Source organism: Rhinolophus ferrumequinum, chromosome 5 (genome assembly GCF_004115265.2).
Source record: "Rhinolophus ferrumequinum isolate MPI-CBG mRhiFer1 chromosome 5, mRhiFer1_v1.p, whole genome shotgun sequence".
Lineage (NCBI taxonomy): Eukaryota > Metazoa > Chordata > Mammalia > Chiroptera > Rhinolophidae > Rhinolophus > Rhinolophus ferrumequinum.
In genome coordinates, this window is record NC_046288.1 from 376952 (window position 1) to 402477 (window position 25526).

The 25526-nt window shown below is 33.3% G+C and overlaps 1 protein-coding gene across 3 annotated transcripts in view; it reads right to left on the reverse strand.

Annotated features, from left to right (window-relative positions):
- Window positions 1–25526, reverse strand: part of ODAD2 (outer dynein arm docking complex subunit 2) — a 160707-nt gene that overhangs the window by 65690 nt on the left and 69491 nt on the right. For all 3 annotated transcript variants that reach the window (XM_033105410.1, XM_033105408.1, XM_033105411.1), the window contains one exon: window positions 10038–10152. In XM_033105410.1, coding sequence (XP_032961301.1) covers window positions 10038–10152 — 115 coding nt within the window. The remainder of the gene's footprint in view (window positions 1–10037; window positions 10153–25526) is intronic.

The window sequence follows — 25526 nt, forward strand, 5'->3', positions numbered from 1 at the left end:
GGGTGTTCTTGGCTGAGGTGGATAGAATGACATGATTGACTTAATGGATGAGATTCTTAATAAAGTAACCCATGACAAACTGTATTTTCAAAATTAAATTGGTAAATGGTTTCATCAGTAGCTAACTGTTGGCACAATTTTTTACATACCTGTTTAGAATAGGCTATACTTTAGTTGTGACTTTCCACTTTGTATATTACACCCCTGTCAGTTCTACCTCTTCCTAGATTAGCACCCTGCATTGTAGCCCTTTTCGGAGTTGGGGCTGAAAAGTATGGGATGTGAGACAGTGGGAGCAGAGAAGAAGAATCCAGGTGAAAGCAACAGAGTTGACCTGTTGATAGTGGTCCTTCCAGCTGTGATCTCACGATAAGCTTTTTAACACCCTCAATTTTGTTTTGGCTCTTCCTGTCCCCCTTGAAAATCTGGCATATAGAAAAAAAAATTGTAATATAGTTCACTTTATTATTTTAAGATTTTAGGAACTGGAGACCAGACCAGATGGGCAGCATACTGTGAATTATTTGATGACTTGAAAATGATAGCGGACCCCTAATAGGCGGGCAGAACATGAAACACAAATTACATTTTAAAGACGTTTTAGATTTTTTAAAACAGTGCAGCCTCTTTAACACACTGTTGAGTAGCTATACATCCCAGGGCCCAAACATGACCAAACTGAAGCTCATACATGTGTTTATGGCAGGATTCTTAGTATGAAACTGCTCCCCCTAGACAAGACTTCTCCAGGTTCTCTGTGGCTTCTTGATTGGGCACGGCTCATTGGGCAGCTGAAGTTAAACAGAGAGTGATGTCAAATTCCTGTCCTGTTTGATCAGCTGTGTTGTGTCACACCTGTAGTCAGGAAGCTGGCTTTATCCACACTCAGCATTCTACATTCCTGGCTAAAATTGCCCAAGCTTGTATTCCAACCTCACAGAAATTAACTTGTACTCTTCTCTTTGAGGTAATCATTCTCAAATGTCTCTGGCTTCTCTGTTTGGAGCAGATCCTTAGACCACTGGTTTTGAAATTACTAGAGATTTTTTTTTTTCCACCAAGATCAAAATTCAAAACCAGACATTATTTTCTAAACAAGTAGCAAAATTAAGTTTAAGAAGGTTACAAAGCAAATGATCTCATAGATGTATGCATTACCAATTTGGAAGACAGATTATTTGAGTTTTCTTCCTAATTCTGCAACTGACTTATACATTCAGAGTATTTATTCTAAAATAAGAATACCTGTTTTCTAATTCATAAAGAAGTGATGATTATAAATATGAATTATACAAATCACTTCTTATGAAACGCCAAAAAGTATTAACTTTTACTTTTTTCTTAATAAAAACTTTTTAAAGTCATGAATGAAAGAAATAGAATTGAGGAAATTACTTTAAATAATATCTTGCAACATTCACAAAGAATATAAAATGCAATAAGGTTTTAAGAAAAAACAATTCTTAAAAATGCTGGCAAAAGGCATGAAAATGATTGTAAGTGATATAACACAATTATACATACCATTCTTTATATGAGTTACTGCAGTTTTCAATATCTTGTTGTTCATAGAGCACAAATTTGAGTTGACTTTCTGTAGCATAGAGTTTTGCTTCTTAAGAACAAAGAATTTAATACTACATGGATTTTTGCCAGATTCAGTTGTTGCATTCTTTACATCACAAGTTCATAATACTGAACACCTGTTCAACCTCTGTTTTTCTCCAAAAATGTGTTTGATCATTCAGCTTGAAGGGGACAGCTTTTCACTTCCATTTACAAATCTCTCATACTTTTCACAAAGCAGTTATTTGTCTGCAAGGTGACTTGAAGCTCATGAAATTTATTAAATAACATCACTGCAGACGTCAAATCTTAGGATCTCTGTCTTTTTTTTTTTTTTTAGCAATTTTAACTGAAAAGTAACAACACCAACTTTCCTTAAGCCTAACCCAGAAAACGCTTTAAATGGTACACTTTTAAATAAAACTACTTAGAAAAACATGCAGTGAATTTTTTGAAATGAGTTCATTTTAGTTCAACCTTCTGTCCTTTAGTTCTTGATAGACTAAAGAACACTGAATATTTTTTAAACTGAAGATGCTTATTTCCTTAGATATTCTTTCAAGTTTTATATAAGACCATAAAACGGATTCACAATTCACAGGCTGATTTTCATGTAAAGAATGGACAAATAATTATTAAGCTGGCAAAACATTTTTTTTCACTTAGTACATTTGCTTTATCACTGATAAACTATCAAACACTATTAAGTACTGACTTTTTCCAAAATGACGGAAAATTTTAAGCTTTCTAACTGAGACACTGGTCTGCTGGTGAAAATGTCAATACTTTTTACTACAAAGATCCTAGATTCTATGTTTTATGCTTGTAATAATAAAGTAATTACAATAACTGTTTATTTGTCTCAATTATCCCACAACTCTACTCAAGTCTTTGATTCTAGTACTTCATTGCCTGGCTCATTCACTGATGGGTAGCTTTAAATATTTCCCAACAAGAAAAAATGCAATACATTCACTACAAGTAATTTTCACATCTCATTTTCCTTATAGATAGACCTGGAAATGTGTCCTAATGTGTATGCTGTTAACAATATAAAAAATGGATAACATCTGTTTCCAACAGTTGACATTTCACCATATCCATTCCACATGGACACATACATAGTGCAAGCGCTTAGGTTTCATGATGCCTGACAGACGTGGTGGGACCCTGAAGGAGCAATAACTTGTCTGAAGGCATGGCTTGTGCTTTCATCCTATTTGCCTCACTCTTAGCTATAATTGACAATGGCTGGTTTCTGCAGCATTACTGTCAATGCCATAAACCCAGACAAAGAAGTTATTTATTTCAAAATGATGCCAAATCCTATGAATCATAAGTTAATAAGTCCAAAATGACTTGCAAAGCATCTTATGTAAAAAAATGTGGAAATGCTTTCTTACAAAATAAAAGGCAATTTTTTTTCTTAGAAAGCAGAGTCATATTAACTTACCTGAAGGGGACCGGGGTGGGGAGGAGGAGGGAAGAATGGGTCAAAATTTCTGGCAAGATCTCTTCTGGTTCCATTATTTTACTGTAAGCTGCATACCCAGCATATTCAAAAAACGGTTCCTGCCTCTACTCTCCCTCAGTACTGATCATCTTATTAGAACACATTTTTAATTCACCTAAAAACAATATAGTATACAAAAAGCTACTTGAAAACGCTAAATTCAATATAATCAAGTGTGATACGTTTTGGATGGTCATAGAAAATAAGATACATGAGATCCTGAAAGAGTTCCAATTATTCATAACCTCCATGTACACAGATGTTTACAAGTATCTTTAGCCATATTATTTCAACTAATCCATAACGCAATTGATTGTAAAATGCACTATTATTTTACATACCACCAAGGAAAAGAAAACATTGTACTTTAACCTATGACACAATGTCAATTATAAAACACATCATTGGGGAACTATGCTCAAATTTTTACCAATAGGCCAAAGGTAACCATATTTTCTCTCTTTTTGTGAAAGAACATTCTAGAAAGGCTGAAATGGGAGTTCTGTTTCATTTAAGCTCACTCTGTTTCTCTTTAACACTGGAAACTTAATTGCATGTTATGCATTTATGTTAAGATACAAAAATAAAGAGGGGTATACAAAATGTAATGTGTACCTGCCTGGGATTTGGCCAACAGTTAGTGCTAAATGAATGTTGTTGAACTAATGAAATTATTTGATATGCCTAGAGATTAAGTTAAATCATTGCTAACTTTTAATTTTACTATATTCATGTGTTGCCACAAAACTCTTCAAGGCAAAATGAAAATTTAAGTGTGACTGCTTATGAAGTATAAACCCAGTCCAATTACTAATGATTAATGCTATGACACGGTCTTCTCTGGCAGCATTTTATATTCCAGGGCTTTCACACTTATCTCAAAGCAGCTAAAGGAAGTATAGAAGATGTTGTATCTCCTTAGGTATAATACAAGGGTGAAACTGAGAGAAAAGCTCATTCAACCCTCAGATTCCTGTCAGAGGGTAAAAATTGAACCCAAACAAAACCAAAATCTTTTTTATTTTTGATTTATGATTAATTTTTTGTAAAAAGTATTGAAAAAAAATCGATCAATAATTCATGGATCTTAAATATTAATTTGGCTTAGTGTGAAAAGGATTAATCAATAAAATGTAAAACATTGTTTAAAGCTTACTAAAATAAATATGGCACGGCCTAAACGTCTTAGTGTAGTTTTATACTATAATTACTTCAGAAGTATAAATTCTTCAAAATTTGAAAACTCAATTGTATACACTTCATTTTCACTTGTTTAGTTCTGTGAATTTTGAAACACATTTTTCAGTTTTAATTTTGAAATCTCTCTCACTGAAGATGGCACTGATTGAAACAAAACATTAAAGTTAAAATTTTACTTCAAAGTTTCTTTTACTTCGAACTGAAGAAGTCTAAAAGAAAGTTAAATAATAGAACTTTCCAAAGACTGTTTAAGGTTCTTTTTAAAAATACACTATTTTTTAGAGCAGTTTTAATTTCACAGCAAAACTGAGCAGAAGGTGCTGAGATTTCCCATAAAACCCTGCCTACACACATGCATATCCTTCCCCATTGTCAACATAATGGGACCCCACCATATGGTACACCAAATGGTATGTAAACCAAGGATGTTTTTAAAATACACCCCCCCCCAGTGATACACCAAATAATATTTTCTAAAGTTTGTAGCATTTACAGTTTTGAAATTCTCAAATCTTAAAACAAAACTAAGACTTTTAGGACATCTGATATTTTCAAAAGCAATGGGGGTTTTTCTTCATAAAGCAATCATCCAGAAAAATCTTTTTTGGGAATGAACAAGCAGAGACTTCTTCTTCATGAGTCCAGCTTCCACTCATGAGGGATAAGAAGGGAGCTTGAGAAGAATTCAAAGACACTAAGTAGGTGGGAGTAGAGAGCATTCAGAGGGCAGGTGAGGTTTAGGAGAAATGGAATAAGTAGGAGCTCTCTTTGAAGTCTTGGATCTCGTCTCGGCCTTGGGGCCAAGGGCTAGAAGACAAAGAGGTTGTGCTGTGTTTAAAGTTGGAGTGTCGTTGTTTAGGTTACTAACCTAGGAAACCAGTTGTCTATTCAGGACAGAAATCCTGGGCAGAAATAATGAATATGAAAATATTGGTATATCTACTAAGACAAGTGACAGATAAATAGACAGATTTGGAGTTGAAGTCCCTATGAATAAAGGACATGATTTCCAAAAAATAAAAGCATGAAGTAGAAATGTTATCTATACAAAATGGTATCTCACCAATGATAATATTAATTTCTATATTTAAATTTATATTTTCTTAAAAATTTTTTTCAATTATAGTTGGCATACAATATTATATTAGTTTCAAGTCTACAACATAGTGATTAGACATTTATATAATTTATGAAGTGATCACCTGATAAATATAGTACTTATCTGGAACCATACATATTTATTATTGACCATATTCCCTATGCTGTACACCACATCCTCATGACTATTTTGTAACTACCAGTTTGTACTTCTTAATCCCTTCCCCTTTTGCACCCACTCCCGAAACCCCTCTTCATCAGGCAACCGTCTAAAAGTTCTCTGTATCTTAGTTTGCTTCTGTTTTGCTTATTTGTTTTGTTCTTTAGATTCCACATGTAAGTAAAATAATACGGCATTTGTCTTTTTCTGTCTGACTCCATCCAGCACAATACCTTCTAGGTCCATCCATGTTGTTGCATATGGCAAGATGTCATTATTTATCACAGCTAAGTAATATTCCATTATATATATGTACCACCTTTTCTTTATCCATTCATCCTTTGACAGACATATAAGTTGCCACCATATCTAGCCAATTGTAAATAATGCTGCAGTGAACGTATGGATACACATATCCCTTCAAAATAGTGTTTTGGGTTTCTTCGGATAAATACCCAGAAGTGGGATTACTGGGAACCTCTTTGTCTCTTGTTATAACATTTGTTTTAAAGTCTATTTTGTCTGGTATAAGTATCGATACCCCAGCTTTTGTTTGTTTCCATTTTTATAAATATCTTCTTCCATCCCTTTACTTTTAGTCTGTGTGTGTCTTTTCAATCTGAAGTGAGTCTCTTGTAGGCAGCATATGTAAGGGTCTTGTTTTCTTATCCATTCAGCCACCCTATATTTTGAGTGGAACATTTAATTCATTTATATTGGAAGTAATTGTTGACAGATATGTAGTTATTGCCATTTTATTTTCATAATTTTGATCTTTTTTTATTCTCCTCCTCCTCTTCCTCCTCCTCTTCCTCCACTTTCTTCTTCAAGAAGTCCCTCTAACATTTTTTGTAATACTGGTTTGGTACTGATGAACTGCTTTAGCTTTTTCTTGTCTGGGAAGCCCTTTATCTGTCCTTTGCTGGGTAGAGTAATCTTGGTTGTAGATCCTTACATTTTATCACTTTCAATATTTCATGCCAATCCCTTCCGGCCTACAAAGTTTCTGTTGAGAAATCAGCTGACTGTCTTATGGAAGCTTCCTTATACATAACTAATTGCCTTTCTCTTGCTGCTTTTAAGATGGTCTCTCTGCTTTTAACCTTTGGCATTTTAATTATAACATGTCTTGGTGTGGGCCTGTTTGGGTTCATCTTGTTTGAAATTCTCTGTGCTTCCTGGGCTTGTATGTCTATTTCCTTCACCAGGTTAGGTAAGCTTTTCATCATTATTTCTTCAAATAGATTTTTAATTCCTTGCTCTCTCTCTTCTCCCTCTCGTACCCCTATGATACAGACGCTGGTATGCTTGATGTTGTTCCACAGGCCTCTTAAACTATTCTCACTTTTTTGGGGGATTTTTTATTCTTGTCTCAGCCCCACGTCTCCACCCCACATCTCAACCCTTCCTACCAGTCTGGAGGTGGCTTCTGTATGTCCTTAGTTATAGGACTTCTGTTCAGCTAGACTTAAGTGATTCTCAATGATGGTTGTTCTGTAGTTTAGTTGTAATTTTGGTGTGGTCATGAGAAGAAGCAAGCACAGTGTTTACCTATACCTTAAATTTAAATTAAATTAATTGTCAGTAATGATTGACAATTAACTCATATCTATGCATCCCTCTCCAGGAAATGTAAAGACCTTTAGTATGATTTTACCTACTACCTTCCACTACCTCTTTTGAATCACCTGGTAGCTTAGATTCAGATTGTTACTATGATAGTATTAATCTGCTTTTATTTTATTTTATGCCATTACTTTTAAAGAAATTATTTCTTAACAATTTGAAAGGTATTAACAACACAAATTCATATTTAACTACAAATTCTAATGATTTTTTGCTCATTATTGTTTCTATAACTCATGTTATTCTTTTTCTTAGACTCTTCTGTTTCATTGGAAAATATTCTAAAGTATTTTTTTTTTTTCAGAAAAGGTTCATGGTCATGGGGGATAAGCTTCCTGCATGTTGCCAATTCTAAAAGAAAAATGTCTTTATTCTGTCCTTACTCTACACTAGTAGTTGAATGCTAGTTTTAAAGAATATGGAATTCCAGGATAAAAAACATTTTCCTCCAAAGACAGTAAAGGCTTTGTTCCATTTTCTTTTAGAATTTATTGTGAACAATGTTAAGTCTAATACTGGTGTGATTCTTGTTCTTACGTAAGTTTTTCCTTTACTTTAGATTCTAGAAACATCAAATTTGAATTTGTGTCTAGTGTAGATAACTTTGTTTTTCCTGCTTGGTACTAAGTTGGTCTTTTCAATCTGAAGACTACAATATTTCTTCAAATCTTCAGTTTACAGACATTCCCCAACCCCATCCATTTTTTAAAAATGACTATTTCTTCCTTTCAATTGCTCTCTTTCTGTGCGTTTTCATGTCCTATTTTCTTTTTACTTTTACTTTACATTCCAATTTACTAGACTTTACCTTCCAGATAATTACTCAGTCATATCCAATCTAGGAATTGTCTCTTCTATTAAATTCATTGTTTTGCCAAATATGTTTTTAATTTCCAAAAACTCTTTCTTAATCTATGAATATTTTCTTCTTTATAAGAGCCTTTTTGGTCATAGTATTACCCCTTGGGTGATTCTGAGGACATAATTTTACAAATTTAATGTTATATTCTGTTCCTTACATTATCTTTGTTTCCTCTGAAGTTAGTTAGTTCTTATTAAAATCTTGGGTTGTCTCCAATATCATTATCTTACTTAAATATTTGGTGGTCCTTAGTTGTTCATATTATGAATGGAAGGCTGGGCTAATTAGTTCCAATAACTGAAAAGGATATCCCTCAATGATGTGCAGTACTCTTTCCCCAATAGGCTTATTTCTTGCTCCCTAAATAATAGCATTTAAATTTTACATTTAAAAAATTTATTTGAACTCTATATAATAGAGAATATATTATATATCTACTTATGAAACTTGTTTTTATTTTGCTTAATATGTTTCTGAGATATATCGCCATTGATGAATATATTGCTGAAGCACATTCATTTTTCACCGCTACATTTTATGATATGGTATGACTATACTATACTATCCTATTGTCCATTTTCCTGTAGTTTGACATTTGAGGTGTCTTTATTTTCTTGCTGTTATAAAAAAGTTTCTCAGTTTCAGAGACATAGAGGAAAAACTGAGGGTTGCTAGATGGGAGGGGGGTGGGGATAAGGGGGAAGGTGAGGGGATTAGAAAGCACAGTCGGTAACCACAAGATTGCCACGGGGATATCAAAGTCAAATTGGGGAATGTAATCAATAATGTAAAGATTTTGTAGGGTATCCGATGGACACTTGTCTCATTAGGGAGACCACCTCAGGGATGGCGTAGATGCCTGATCACTGCACTGTACACCTGAAGCTGAAGCCGAACAATAATGAATGTCAACTAATTTTATATATATACATACATATATGTGTGTGTGTGTGTGTATGTATGTGTGTATACACACACACACACACACACACACACACACACATATATAGTTACAAGAAGCGTAGAACAGCATTAGGAATAGAGACAGCGGAAACGTAATGGCTGTGTGTGATGTCAGAGGGACAATAGATGGGGGAGGGGGGTTGACACAGTGTGAGGGGTATAAATGATAAATGTTTAACTATTACATTGTTTTGTGCACCTGAAACTAATTTTAAAAAAATGTTTTAAAAAAAGTTTCTATTAACCAGTTTGTAGTAGGTTTCCTTTACTATTAGTATACATCAAATTTACTTTTTACACAAGATTATTCTAGTTAAAATATTTAGCATGACATTTAGAGTCATGTTAAATTTATTACAGGAATTAAATCCTTTAGATAAAAATATTCAACAGAGAGAAATATCTATAGCAACAAGCATCTTAAAGGGAAACCTCTAAACCTATAGAAAAATATTTTAAGTGAAGATAACAGAAACAGGCTGAAGAGAGATCTTTAAAGATAATAAAATTTACAAATAAAGAGCTAAAAGACTTCAGAAACTTCCAGTGCAGTCTTTTTTCATGAAAACATTTTATCCATGGGATTTCTATCCAGTCTTTATTGACCTATAAGAAAAGTGGAATTTGTGAAATTAAGTGACGTTGTCAAGGTAACAAAATAATGTAGTGATCACTCACTGTTGCATTTAACGCTGTAAATAAGATAGAAGCAGTCTTGTGGTTCTGAAAGTAGCCGATAAATGCAGACAATTTTCTTATCACCCAAAATATGAAAACGGCCCACTTCTCTTCACCTTGATTTACCTGAGGTACTTGTTTCAATCAGGTAGAACTTGGTAATAAGCACTGCCATCTTAGCCTAATTCCATGTGGCATTTAAAAACTGACCAGGAAAAGGCACTGCTCAAAAATTATACTGACACAAACATTAAGCACTCTTTTCCACCAGATAAATATGACCAAAAATAAGTCAAAAGTAATTAGTGACCTGTTGTAACATTATTCAATATATTAGAGATTCTAGAATTGATTGATCTGCAGTCTATTACCTTAGCGTTTTGGATACAGGGACAGAGGGCCCAAGCTGCACTGGCCTTCACGTCTGGGTGAGGATTTTTCAGCAGAGACCACAGCAAACGAACTCCATCTAAGCGATCAATTATCCTATTGTGAAACCAAAAATAGAGGTATACACTGTAATTAGTACGTGAAAATGAAAATTTAAATGGCCTATCTATTCACAAAATTCTAATTATTTTTTCTCCTTTTGACATTTTGCTAGGTTTTTTTTCCCCTCCCCAAAGCTTAACAACAGCAGGGATATAATATGCTATTGAATTGTGAGTGCTCTGATTTCAGTTTTAAATTCATGACACAGAAAGCAAGCTCCATGATAATTATGATTCACATAAACTTAAAGTCAAGCCATGTAATTTTTAATTAGCTGTACAGACCGTTACCTAAATGTACAAATACTGGTTTCTTTCACATAGTAACATCTAAATACTTCCCAAAACAAATATTTATGCCTCAAAACTGTGCAGTTACCTTTTTTATTTGGTTTGTGTTTAATTGACTTACCTTACTGTATGACATATTTTAAACTCCTCCAGTCCTAATCTAGCATTAGGAATTAAAATCATTACACCACAGAGCATCCTTTGTTGGGCACGAATAACACATAACTTGTTTTCCATGTGCTCCCTTCACAGCGAGACTAACATTGCAGACTGTTTTATAATTACTTAAACACTGTGTAATCAAAATATCTTCATGACTAGCTGAAAAATGAATTATCATCAGAGTCATCTCTACACCATCTGTCTTTTGTTTATATATCAATCAGTCCAGGGAGCAGAACCTTGAATTAAGGTCCACTGAGTACTCGCAGTTGAGAAGGCCAAACAAAACTTAATATCATTTACAAACATGGCTTTGTTCAGAAAGATATGTTAAATTCAAAGCAGATGAAAAAAGATAAAGCACATCAAAATTCCTTTGATTTTTAATCTCAAATTGCATTAAACACATGCAGTATTTAGCCACAGACAGAATAAATACTGCTAGCTTAAAATGCCATTCAAATTCTTTTTTGAAAATCAACATAAAAACATCTACATTTCTTGATTATCTGAAATGAATTTGCCAGGGGAAAAAAGTATTATTCCAAAGGTTCCACGTAGGATGTCATTTTCTCATAACCGTATGAAACAATTGGTAATGTAAATAGCATATAGTAAGATATAAACTGTTTCTTTTAAAAATGACTTTTAATAAGAAAAAAGTATATTGAGAAAGCATTTTAATCCAAAGTTTAACTAAATAGCTTTCCAAACCTAAAGTTTTCTGTCAGTATCATGCTAAGAGAAAACAAAGTTTTATTTATCAATTTATGGAAACGGTAAAGAAAGATACTGAACACTTCACAATGAAGAATTTACAAATCTCACTGCTTTCCACATGCCACTGAAAACGGAACTGATGCTGCTGCCTAGGTCTCTGTATTTATTCACACATAATTTCTCAATGAATGATAGGTTTGTCTTACCCACTTGCAAATGTAGCAGCAAAATTTGCATTAGTAATATTTGTACAATGCTGGACATAACTTCCCATTAGAAAGGAAGCCACTCAGATGGCACATATTTTCAGTTTAAAACAAAACGTATTACAATTCTAGACGCCACCCCCCACACAAAATTTCATAATTAACTATAAAAATTCACTATTAATTGTAAAACTAGATCTATTGTCTTCAACCCTCACCCCAAACCTGAGGCAATTCATCAGCTGCTTAGTTACGAAGGATGAGGATTTTGATTCCACTACTGATGTTGTAAAATAACACAGCACATTACAGAGTAATAACCTTACAGGAGGCAAACACTTTCAGAAAACATTTACAAATATAGGAGCTAACAAAGTCAGTGGTAGGAAACTTCAGATTTGAATTTTGTCCCTTTACTTCCATCTCCATCACCATATGTATCAAGTCATTGACTGCTGATGTTTATTTCACAATAACTGGAGGGTTTGCTCCCTACTCTTCTGTTCCCCCTGCAGCACCCTACCCCTGGTCTTTACCACCTTATATCACGATTGCTGCAGTAGCTACAAATCTTGGTTTTGTGTGTTCAGTTTCTTTCAGTTCCAATCCATCCTATAAACCCCTGTGGAATTCATCTTCCTAAAGGACATTTGGAGCTTATCCAGTAACTCCTTGAGAGCAGGAGCCCACGGTTATTCATTCATTCTGTTCATCACATCACCTAGCACATTCAATCACACAGAAAGATCCCCCCAGGAGAAAGCCTGCAACAGGTTCCCACTGTCTTCATTGTATGAAAACTCCAGTTCCTGAACTCAGTATTTAACATTTCTAATGAGCTGGTTTATTCCGCCCAATTCCCTTATATGAAGGTATTTGCTCATAAAACTCTTTGGCTGTCTACTAACCACTAAGTGCTAAGCATACAGAAATAACAGATACAGTCAATTTTCATTACTCGGCATAGCTATGTTCTATAGAGTTACTGCAAACAGTGAATTAGTAAATATTGAACCACTGCTCCTAGGGGAAATACAAAATTTTGTTCCTGAGAGTCTCTTGTCAGAACATTTTCAGCAACTGATCAATATGAGTATAACCTTGTTTTATGTGTGTTTCTGTCTAAAGGCACCTGATTTAATATATATGGTTGATTCATTAACACTGAACCCCTGGCCAACAACAGTATGAAGCTTATCAAACACCTCATTTCTCTTGTCAGGTGCATCGCAGTCTTCCTGTGCTTAGAACAATAAACTAGAAAACACTGAAGCACTCTGCGTAGAAGCTATTTTAAACAGCAAAATAACCAGCTGAAAGCACAAAAATGTGAAAAACATGGCACTGAATAGTCTGTGAAAAGGACACTTGTTTACAGTATGAGCTGAAACAAGAAGGCAGAGCATGGCCTTGTTTGACCTCAGCTGGGAACGTGCATCAGGGGACTCAAATTTTTCGCTGCTTTGCACATATCTGCAATGACTACAAAAGTGCTTTAAGTATTGATTTTGAAGTTACAAATAAATTTGAGCAGGGACGCAAATTCACAAATACAGAATTGCAAGTAATAGGGATTTTCATGGTCTTTTCAGGAAACTACAGACTCGTGAGGGAGATAAAGAGACTGTTATAATCTCTTATAATAAATGCCACAATAGATGTGTGCATGGGGTTCCCTATGAACACAAAGGGGACACAATGCTTTACTCACAAGCCACAGAAACTCTCCCAACTATAAGCCATTGCCCATGCCATCTCCATCTTTTGCTATGATAATCCATCTTTTAAGGTCACTGTTTTAAAAACAAAGCCTCTCTCACAAATCCTCCTTTGAGCTTCCTTTGAGTTTTGCTGTCCCCTTTCCTGGCATTCGTAACACATTGCTTTGCCTTGTGGTGGTCATGTGTATACGAATATATGTTTTATGTCCCCAATTACTGTGTAATCTCCGTAAGAGCAGGAACAACATATTGTCCACTCTGCTTCTGGCATGCGATGCAGCCAGTGAGTATTGGTTAGATGGGCCCCAAACAAGATAGTCTCCTTTCTCAATCAATCAAAAATCTCTCCCAACACAAATACATTAATTTTAAACATCATACTTACAAAACACATATTCAAGTTCTAAATACAACCAGTAGAGTACGTTTTCATTTGAAGTCGTCTCTAAGTTGAAAGTGCGTTTATACAGAATTTCTGTATAACTTTATTGGTTTTTGCATATACAATGATGGGCTAATATGTGGTATTAATTTTTACCATGGTCTATTTCCAATGGGTCTATCTCCTTTTGCATTGTTTTTCATTTTGAATTGCATCTTGTTCTGCATTCATGTCCAGCACTTTGTTAGCTCTTCCCCTTTTTACTAGTGACTGATTTTAACAGAAATTTTTTGACATTATAAAAACAAATCTAAATTGTTTTCAAAATCTTCAACTTTATCATAGAAATCAAACTGTGTGGCTGGCAGAATAACCATTTTAGAAAGATGAATACATATATATATATATTCTGACTATTAAAAAAAAACCATAAAAGACGCAGTGCTTATGTTTCTCTGTTTCTTTTTTTAACATTTGCCAAGATTGTTAAGACATCTGGCTGGCCTGCCTGCCCATAGAGGCCACATACATGAACAAATGTGAAGCGTTGGTGCCACACAGTGGGCGTGGCTGAGGCTGTAGCATTTCTTTCTGGCAATGCCAATACATCTATATTGAAACCATAATTTTGCATGATTTCTAAGAATTTCATAATGTTTGCTGAAAATTGCCCTGATAAACGCTGTTGTCCAACAATGGCTCCAACTAAATGTGGTTAGCCAAAAGAATATAATGTTCTTAAACCACATTAAAGGATACAACTGAAATCTATAGGTTTTGAAACCAAGTAGGCAATTCAGTAAAAATGGAAACATAAATGCGTGTCAGAATTCAATGATCATCCCTGTGAAAAGCTATGATTAAACAAGATTTTTTTATAAAAATTCTCAAGCTTTGTATATTTATATCTCTAAATATTATTTTTAAAAAGCTATGGGAGACAAACTTCGGAAAAAATATATGAATGTGACAGCCTCTGGAAAGGTAGGTTCCAGAATTCCTTGGCCTTGGTTAAGTAGGATGATGATCTTATAATTGGGTAAGCAATATGATAAGAAAAGCTCTAGAAACTTTTTCTCAGGAAAACTATTCATTCTTACAGTAAATATGAAGAAAGTGCCTCTGAAGTGCCAGGTGATTTTTGAGGCACTGGGGATTTTTTCCATCATGAAAGCAAACAGAAATCCCTGCTCTCATGTAGCTAATATTCTTTTGGGAAAAGACATAAAAGAGAAGGCTATATATAAAATGTTGAAAAGGAATCTATTATTATCTATAATGTTGAAAACGGACTGGAGAAAAATGAAACAGAGAAGGGGAATAGAGGGTGGTGGGATTGAGGTGGAGGGTGTAAGGAGATGGTGTCAATGAAACAGAAAGCCAGCCATGGGGGTACAGGGAAGTGGTGTGCTGTCCCTGGCAGAAGAACTAGTCATCATCAATACATATTAAATGAAAGTTATTCAGTCATCCTTACATTCATCAAATATTAGTGTTGGAGCCTACAGCCATCTACTCCAACACTTTTTTTATACAACGATAAAACAGGCAGAGTGGCCTAACCAACTCTGTATAAAGTGTTGGTTGTATAAACAAAACATAACTTATCCTCTCCTCTATGGAAAAAAATGCACATGATTTTGATGAGTGCATTGAAGGCACGTGAGGGAAGGTTCATCTAAAATAGAGGCAAGAGAGGCGGGTTGGGAATGAGGGAGAAGGTGAGGGGATTAGAAAGCACATTCGGTAACCACAAGATTGCCACGGGGATACGAAAGTCAATTTGGGGAATATAATCAATAATGTTGTAAAGATGTTATAGGGTATCCAATGGACACTTGTCTTATTAGGGAGACCACCTCAGGGATGATGTAGATGCCTGATCACTGCACTGTACACCTGAAGCTGAAGCTGAACAATAATGACTATATATATATAGTCACAGAAAGGGGAGTACAGCTTTAGGAATAGAGACAGTGGATATGTAATGGCTGTATGCGATGTCAGAGGCAGATTGGGGCAGGGGGGGGTTACCATTATGTGAGGGATATAAATGATACATGTCTAACTATTACATTGTTTTGTACATCTGAAACTAATAAAAATAAACAAACAAACAAACAAATAAATAAAATAGAAGCAAATGCACCAACAGAAATGTTAATGTTTATGGTCACCACACTAGGACACCTATCCCTTCTGGATGTAGAAGAATAATTTTGTAAAAATGGTCTGATGCAACAATAAACATCCTTAAATTTTTGTAGTAGTAAAATAAACTCCCTAAATAACTAGACATTTAAAGCTATTATTGGATAAATTTACATTTTTACCTGGATTTTGGAGTTTTATGACTGTGATTGAGTACTCTTCAAAATAACAAAACAGACATAGAAATCAATCTAAGAGTAGTCAGCACCTGCCTAAGTGTGTAACTTGGTATTATTGAAAGAGCACAGACTAGACAATTCAATATCCATGTATTCAAATCCCAGGGCTACTATTTAATACCATGATATTGGGCAAATATGTAATCTCCTGAAGCTCGAGTTTCTTCATCTATTAAAATCAGGATATTAATAACTATCATCTAATATATATGATATATTATATCATATAATATAATAACAAGGAGATACTCAATTAATAGTAGTTTCGTTCCAGAGGTCGATAAATGTGCATATAACCTTAGATTAATCTATTATTCTATCTATATCCAGTAATTAGACTAAGTCGAAATTTATGTAGAGAATACTATAAATTTACAAATATATACCAGAAATATACTATGAATTATTGAACCAAAAAATTCTGGTTTTTATTCAGGCATACAGCCTCACTTGAGTGTGTATGAGCATCATGGTACCAGCACAGATAGAAAAGACAGTCTAGTTGATTTTGGTTTGCACCAATGCTGCTAACCTTTTTTTGATACCAGAGGGATTATTCAATTTGAATTTGTACCAACGAGACAAACAGTTAATGAAGTTTACTATCTGGAAGTGCTGAAAAGGCTGCATGAAAAAGTTAGACAACCTGAACTTTTCATCAAAGATTCATGGCTCTTGCATCACGACAATGCACCAGCTCACACGGCACTGCCTGTGAGGGAGTTTTAGCCAGTAAACAAATAACTGTATTGGAACACCCTCCCTACTCACCTGATCTGGCTCCCAATGACTTCTTTCTTTACTCGAAGATAAAGAAAATATTGAAAGGAAGACATTTTTTATGATATTCAGGACATCAAGTGTAATACGATGACAGATCTGATGGCCATTCCAGAAAAAGAGTTCCAAAATTGTTTTGAAGGGTGGACTAGGCGCTGGAGTAGCTTCCCAAGGGGAGCACTTTGAAGGTGACCATAGTGATATTCAGCAATAAGGTATGTAGCTTTTTCTAGGAAGAGTTTGTGAACTTAATTGTCAGACCTCATACTATTTGGAAATTTCCTAATATAAAGTAAAACTTCCATCCTACAACTCAGAATTCCACTCCCAAAATAGGCAAAACTAATCTACAGTGATGGAAATCAGGCGGTGGTTGCTTGGGTGGGAGTGGGGATTGATTCAATAATAATATGATAATCTTTCTTGAAGGAAGGAAATGTTTTATATGTTCTTTTGATTGGTGGTTATATGAATGCATACATTTGTTAAAATGTATCAGACTGAACAAGTGACCTAGAATATTGAACAAAAAAAGGCGGACAAAAATTATTCAAATTGAATAATCAAATTGAATAATCCCTCTGGTATCTGCTTCCATTTGTTTACAAATAGAAACAAACTAAACTATATATATATATATACGTATATATATACATATATATACGTATATATATATACGTATATATATGCATTGTCAGGTATAAAATCATAAAAATAAAGCAAGATACTCTCCAGAGTGAAGAGAGGTGGCATTAGGTGGGCTGATAAGAAGAGGCTGACAGGCAGTTTTTTGGGTGATAACAATATTCTCCTTCTTGGCTTGGGTGGCAGTTACGTGAGTCTTCCCTTTCTAATAATTTACTAATTTGCCCTTCATGCATGTTGTATTTCACCAATTGAAAGTTTTGAAAATGTTTTTAAATTTCGTTGTGAACACACATAGAGTCTCTCACAACAAATAGTACTGAACAGCCCAATTATTCAGCTATTGAACTAAACCCACATCACAACTGGCTAGATGAGATATATAATGTGGAGAAATAAAGCCCACATAATCCTCAAATTAAAAATCCCTAGAGCCTAGAGCTTGTTTTAAAATGAGAAAACTAAGATTCAGAAGATTAAATGATTCACATAATTACTTTTCATTTGGCATTTTGGTATCTCAGTTAAATCCATTTGCTTTAAAAAGTATGCAGATGAAAAACAAATAACAAGAAAGAAAATGTGAAAGGAAGGAAAAATGTTCTGACCGATACAAACATGTAAAGCATATATTTTATTTTATGTGTTGTATAAACCCTATAAGGTCACAAAGACTGGTGGTTCTGTGGTAAAAGAACTATCTGGGCAGCCACAAAGAGATTAAATCTCTTCTGTATACAAAAAAAGCATAGTTTTCCTTTTCCCCCCTTTTTAAAAAGAACAAATAAACCCAATGTAAAAATTAAAAAAAAAAAACACTATGTGAATGCAACATAATTATGTTTAAACCACAGAAGACAGGAAATTCAGAGTTACAGATTCCATGGTAAGTTTTAATTCTATCCCTGTGTATATGTTTTATAAAAGAGTCTTTCATTACATGATCACATAACAGTAGACCATGTAACAATCAGTTCAGCCAATGTTTAGTTTACAATGTGTGGAAGGAAAATATTTTATAGGATACATTGTAGGTAATTAGTATATTATTTAGGTAAACTGTTATGTAAAATTTCTTAGAATCCTAGGTATTTATGGACTATTAAGAAACACTTTTCTCGATTGTCTTCTAAAGAACATGAAATTTACTCTTTTATAGGCAGGCACTTACATTTCAAAACTGATCTTAAGGTTATTTTAAAATAATGAAACATTTAAGACATTAGGATATTAGCATGTTTTGAATCATGTTTGCCAGGTATTTTGTATAAAAGGAAAATAGAGACTAAAGTAACTCATGAAGATTCACGAGTTCATAACAAATCCAGGAAACAGTCCTTATTATCACTATTGAAGTTGCTAGGGTTCCTTCCTGACAATTCACATATTTGAAAATGGATTTTTTTCAAAAGGAAGACAACAGCATTTATCTTGCCTTTCCTGTACAAACTATAATTTAGGTTAAACAAATAATTAGCAATCAACTCTGAGACAAACCTGAGTACAAGTATTAGGATATAGAAATAAAGAAAAAATCCTCAAGGCCTCTGGACAAAAAGATCAAATAACGCACAAAGACAAAAGAATTAGACTAGCATCACACTTTAAAAAACAAAAAGTATGAAACAAGGCAACAATGAAGAAGCATTTTTTTTTTAATTCAATGAAAGAAAGTGGGAACCGAGGATTTTATGTCTAGCAAGGCTCTCCTCTGACTATTTGTGGAAAAATAGCTTCACTGGATAGCCATATGTGCTTCTGCATAGCAAAGAAAACCATCAACAAAACAAAGAGGCAATCTACGAAATGGGAGAAAATATTTGCAAACCATATTTCTGACAAGAAGCTAATATTTAAAACATATAAGGAATTCATACAACTTCATCTCCCTGCAAAAAAAAAAAAAACTAAATTAAAAAATGGGAAGGAACTGAAAAGACATTTTTCCAAAGAAGACATACAAATAGTCAACAGGTATATAAAAAAGTGTTCAACAATACTAATCATCAGGGAAATGCAAATCAAATCCACAATAAGGTGTCACCTCATTCTTTATTAGAATGGCTATTATCAAAAAGACAAGAAAAAGATCAATGTTGGCGAGGATTTGGAGAAAAAGGAACCCTTGCATTCTGTTGCATAATGTAAATTGCTATTTATTATGGAAAATAGTATGGAGGTTCCTCAAAACATTAAAAATAGAACTACCTTATGAACCAGCAACCCCACTTATGGGTATCTATCCAAAGGAAATGAAATTAGTATCTCAAAGAGATATCTTCATTCCATGTTTACTGCAGTGTTATTCATAATAACCAAGATATGGAAACAATCTAAGTACCCATTAACAGATGAATGGATAAAGAAGTTATGGTTCATATATACAATGGAATATTATTCAGTTTTAAAACAAAGAAATCCTGCCATTTGTGACAATGTGGATCAACTTGGAACATTATGCTAAGTGAAATAAAACAGAAAGATACTGCATGGTATCAGTTATATGTGAAATGTAAAATGTTGAACTTCGAGAAACAGAGTAGAATGGTGGTTGCCAGGGGATGAAAGGTGGAGGAAGTCAGGAGATTCTGGTTAAAGGGTACAAACTTTCAGTCTCAAGATGAATAAGCTCTAGAGACCTACTGTTCTGCAAGGAAACTATATTAATAATAATGTATTGTATACTTGAAATTGGCCAAGAGTAGATCATAAGTGTTTTCACAACATATACACAAAAAAATAGTAACTATGTGAGATGATGGATATGTTAAAAAGCTTGATTGTGATATTCACTATATAAGGTATATCTATATCAAAACACCATATTGTACATCTTAAATATACATTGTTGTTTGTTAATCATGCCTCTATAAAGCTGCAAAAAAAAAAAAAAAAGAAAAATACTTTCAACATATAAGAACTTAGGGAATTCTGCACCCATGAGCCCTTCTTGATGATTATTTTACAGAATAGGTTCCAAAATAAAAGCTCCAAATTGAAATATGATTGTAAAACTTCGGCACAAAACTGATGATGAGCACTTTAACATGTATGTACATGCATAATGGCTGATCTAAGATTAAAACAGGGCAGGGTTGAGGGTAGAATAAAAATGTTCAAATGTTATATGTTATGACAAAGTAGAAATAATGCACTTAAAAACAGGAAGAAAAGAAAGAGGGAAAGAGAAAACCAGAATAAGCCCACTGGTTACTGTATAGATGATAGGTGGGAGTGTAAAAATGCAAGTAAAAACTGAGAAACTAAATAGCAAATGATTAAATAAGAAAAAGGAGAATAAAGGTATTAGAAAAATTAATAGATACAAAGATAACAACTAGAACAAAAATGCAAACCTTTTTAAATAACAAAAAATAAAAGAGCAAAAACTATAAATCTTATAAAGAAACAGCAAATATAACAAAATATAAATAATTATAAAATATGACATTTTTGAGACTAAACAAATCAGTCATATCGATAAATGTGAACAGGCTTAACTCACCTATTAAAAGTATTTTTAATTTGACTTACAAAAGCAAGGCCCATCTATACACCATATAAAAGGGCACATCTCAAACAAAATGATTCAGAAAAAGTAAAAATAAAGAGTAGACCAAGACATTCCAGACAAATGGAAAAAATAAGAAAGCAGGGGTAAAGATCCTGATGTCAGAAAAAGTAGAAATCAAGCCAAAACCATTAAAAGTGAAAAAGAATAGCACTTGGAATATTAAAAGCTACAATTTACAATGATTAGAAACACTTATGTACCAAATAACAAAGCATCTAACCTTAAGAAGCAAAAACTAATTGAGATGTAAAAAGACAGATAGAAGCACACTAATAAGAGATTTTAATAAAGCATTTTCAGTAGAAGAACAAGTGTAAAAAAATAGAGTTAGATAAGTAACATAATAAAGTAGATTTTAAGAATACACATCAAACTTTACACTATTGACAGGGACTACATCTTCATCCAAGCATCTATAGCTGCTTCACAAAACTTCATCTTATATTAGATCATAAAGAAAACATCAACAAGTTCCATAAAAAGTAGAAAAAAATACAATCAATACACTCTGTCAAAATTGTGGTACAATGAGAAATACCTAACAACAAGAAAAATGGATTTTTTTGGGTGGAATTTAAAAGAAAATCTACTAAACCAGTCCTGGGCTAAGGGGGAAATACAAATTGAAAAGAATTTCTTTAAAAATAATGATAAAGAAAGTACTACTTATCAGAATCTACAGGGGATATTTAAAGCATTGTCAAAGTAAAACTCATAGCACAAACTACTTTTATTATTATTTTTTAAAATAATACAAATAAACAAATATCTTTCCAGCTCAAAAAATTACAAAAAAATAGTTGTAAAATAAACCAAAAGAAAGCAACAAGTAATTAATGAAGATAATAGAAATTTATGAGGTAGAGAATAGAACAGTACACTAAATTAATAAAAAATGCTTTTTGTTTTTCAGAAAACCAAATAGAGAAACTACTATACTAGATAATTCGATCAAGAAAGAAATAAAAAGAAAGCTCACATACACAAAAATAAAAAATGACCATGGGAAATAACTATTGGAAAAAGGCAATTTAAAAATCATAAGACATTACTTTGCAGACCACTATTCAAATAAATTTGGTAAACTAAGTGAAATTGATCATGTTTAAGGAAATGCAGATTGTCAAAACTGACTCCATTATAGTAGAAATCATAAATAGACCAGTTTCCATAGGAGAACAAGAGAAAGCTAATAAAGAACTAATAAACACACACATATATACTAGACCCATCTGATTGCATAGTAGACTTCTACCCAACCTTTAAAGCCTAGGTGGTCCCATTTCTCAATAAATTATTCCAGAGTATTGAAATGAAAGAATATTTCCTAATTCCTTTAGTTAAGCAGGTATAACATTAATACCTAGATTTGATAAAGATACGAAAAACAAACAAACAAAAAAACTACAGACAAATATCACTCTCACAGATATCATCAAAAACTACTAAATAAAATATTAGCAAATGGAATCCTACACCACATTAAGAAAGTAATACATCTTGACCAAGGGAAACATTCCCAGAATGCAAGATTGGTTCAATGTTTGGAAACCTATTAATATCATTTACCATAGTAATGATATTAAGGCAAAATGATAGTAAGGGAAAAATCACAATGGAGCATAATCTCCATAAATGCTTAAAAAGCCTTTGACAAATTTCAATACCAATTTCTGAAAAAACACTTTAAAAATAGTGTTTCTAAAAAAAAAAACACTTTAAAAATAGGAATCAAATTTTTTAATACGAGTTTTTTAATATATACTTTAGTCCTCAAGACATTATTTTACTTAATAGAGAAACACTAGGAGCATTTCTACTAAAATCAGGAACAAGGCAAAGAAGCTCACTATCTCTCCATTATTATTCAACGTTGTACTAGGGAATTAGCTAATAAAATTAGACAAGAGAAATCAATTTAAAATATAAGAATTTGTAAAGAAGTAAAACTTTCTCTGGAATATCTTAGAACAGAGTCAGCAAATGTTTCTGTAAAGGGATAGATAATATTTTAGTGTTTGTGGGTCATTCAGTTTCTGTCGTAACTACTCAGCTCTGTCTCTGTAACATTACAGCGGCCAAAGACAACATATAAATGAATGTGTGACTATGTTCCAATAAAACTTCATTTATAAAAACAGGATTTGGCACATGGGCTATAGTTTGTCAACCACTGTGCTAGAGAATTAACAACAAAGTGGACTCAAATAGTAAGAGAATTCTATAAGGCAGTAGCATATAGAATCAACATACAATATTCAGTAATGTTCATAAACATAATCAGTTGCAGGACATAAAGGCAGAAAAAAAAATTAACACTACCAACAAGAAAGAGTAAATACTTAGGAATGAACTGAACAAAAATGTACAAAATCCACATGAAGAAAACTTCAAAACACTCTTCAAAGCAAAAAAACAAAAATGGACTTGAACAAACGAAAAGTTTCTGTAATCTCACTCTGGATATGTAGGTAGGATGTTAAGGGAAGCTGGGTGAGGGTATAGGGGAACTCTGTGTACTCTGCACTCTGTTTTTGCAACTTTTCTGTAAATCTAACGCTATTTCAAAATAGAAGTTGAAAAGAAATTTTTAAAAAATGGAAGTAAATATCACGAGGTGTGGAAAATAAATCATAGATATTTCTTAAAATTTTAGCTTCAATATTTTTTAGTTGTTTGAAATTTTATAGTATTGTATTAGAAAATTACATTACCCAAAATACAAGTAGTAATAGTTTTTTTGTAATATTGGTACGATTTTACATACTAGAAGGCCAAATTATCTCCATATTAATTCTGTATCATATCAAAGAGATATTAAAAGTCAACAAGGAAAATTCAGCACAACTAAATCTAAGTTTTCATAAACTTATGTCAGGATACATGTTCCATTTTAGATCCTAGGGAAGGGCAAAATTTATATGAAATAACATACCGAGTTTTTAAAAGCAGTAGTCGGAAATACTAAAAAAGTCAATAGACTTTTAGGAAATCATTAGTTTCTTAATAATCACTTTTGATTCAGTAGTCAAACTGTTACTATTAAGATTTTTCTTATTCTTACTGAAAAATCTACAAGGGAAGAGTATTGCTTATGCATTCTATTGCACAAAGTTAGTAAAAATGTGCTATGAGTATATGTTTAACCTGATACGTGATCTAAGTTTTAGCCACAGCCACAGACAAATCATTAAAACATAAAACTTCTAGTCATTAAAACAAGTTCCTAACCTATGAATTATATAAGGTTTACACAAGGGGGAGTTATTTGTTTGTCGTTTCCTTACCATTTAACTTAAAGCTCAAAGATGCAATAAATCCTACAAATCCAGCAATAATAGCCACGTCTGAAATATGATGCCAAGAGTAATGCTGTTTGGATTCTTACCAAACTTAAAATACTGTTTTCTGAAACTGCCTTAGTGCATTTATAAAAAACCATTTGTGAGAAAACCATATTTACAAGTACAAAAGGATTCATCAACCTGCTTGCTGCACAAGAAAGACCAGTTTAGCCTTCATCTTAATGAGGCCTTGTCATAGAATTTGACATTGTTGAGTACTTTCTCTCCTTTAAACACTCTCCGCCAACATTCTTCAAATATTTCTTCTAGAAGTTTCCCCTCACAATTTTCTGGCTCATCCTTCTCAGTTTCTTTATAGGTACTTCTTCTTTTGTCCTTTCATTCTCCTTAAAAGATTGGGTTCACTAGGATTCTATTTTTGTCCTTCTCTTTTCATTTTGCTGTCTCTCCCTCACAATCTTTCACATATATTCATGACTTTGGTTACCAAATATTCAATAATACTCTACGACCAACCCATGTCTATCATAAGTTTTAGACATAAATATCTAATTGACCAGTTGACATCATCACTTGGATTTCCCATAGGAATTGTAATGTCTACCTAACCGTAAATGAATTCATCATTCCTACATTGCACAATAAATGTGTGTTGGGTGCATACCCTGAGGCAGGGAGTGGATTAGGCATTGAATATATAATGATGAACAAATTGACTTTGTTACCAGTCCTCCACCTATATTCCCTGTATCAGTAAGATACCACCATCTATCTAGTTACCTAAGTTGGAAAACTAAATAGCATACCTGGCTCCCCCCTCTTCTTTATAACTCATGTTCAATCACTCACCTGGTCTGGTTCGTTCTCTCCCTTTATATCTCTTAATGAGTCAATTTCTTTATTCTTTATTACATTATATTCCCCTGGCTTAGTTTAAGCCACCTTCATATCTGGCGTACAATAATCCCCTAAGAAGTTTGTTTCAAGTAATGCTTAAAACCCCTCAATAATCTTCAACCAACTTTAAAACAAAAGCCAAATGTATTAGCATAATGCACAAAAGTCTGAACTAAAATTGTCTATTCCCTTGTCTATACAATACCCCTGAAGATCCTTGATTGAAGGTGAGAGTTTAAAGTGAGTTATTCACCACTTAGGACCCCCTTGTTCTCAATATATAGCAAATTAAATAT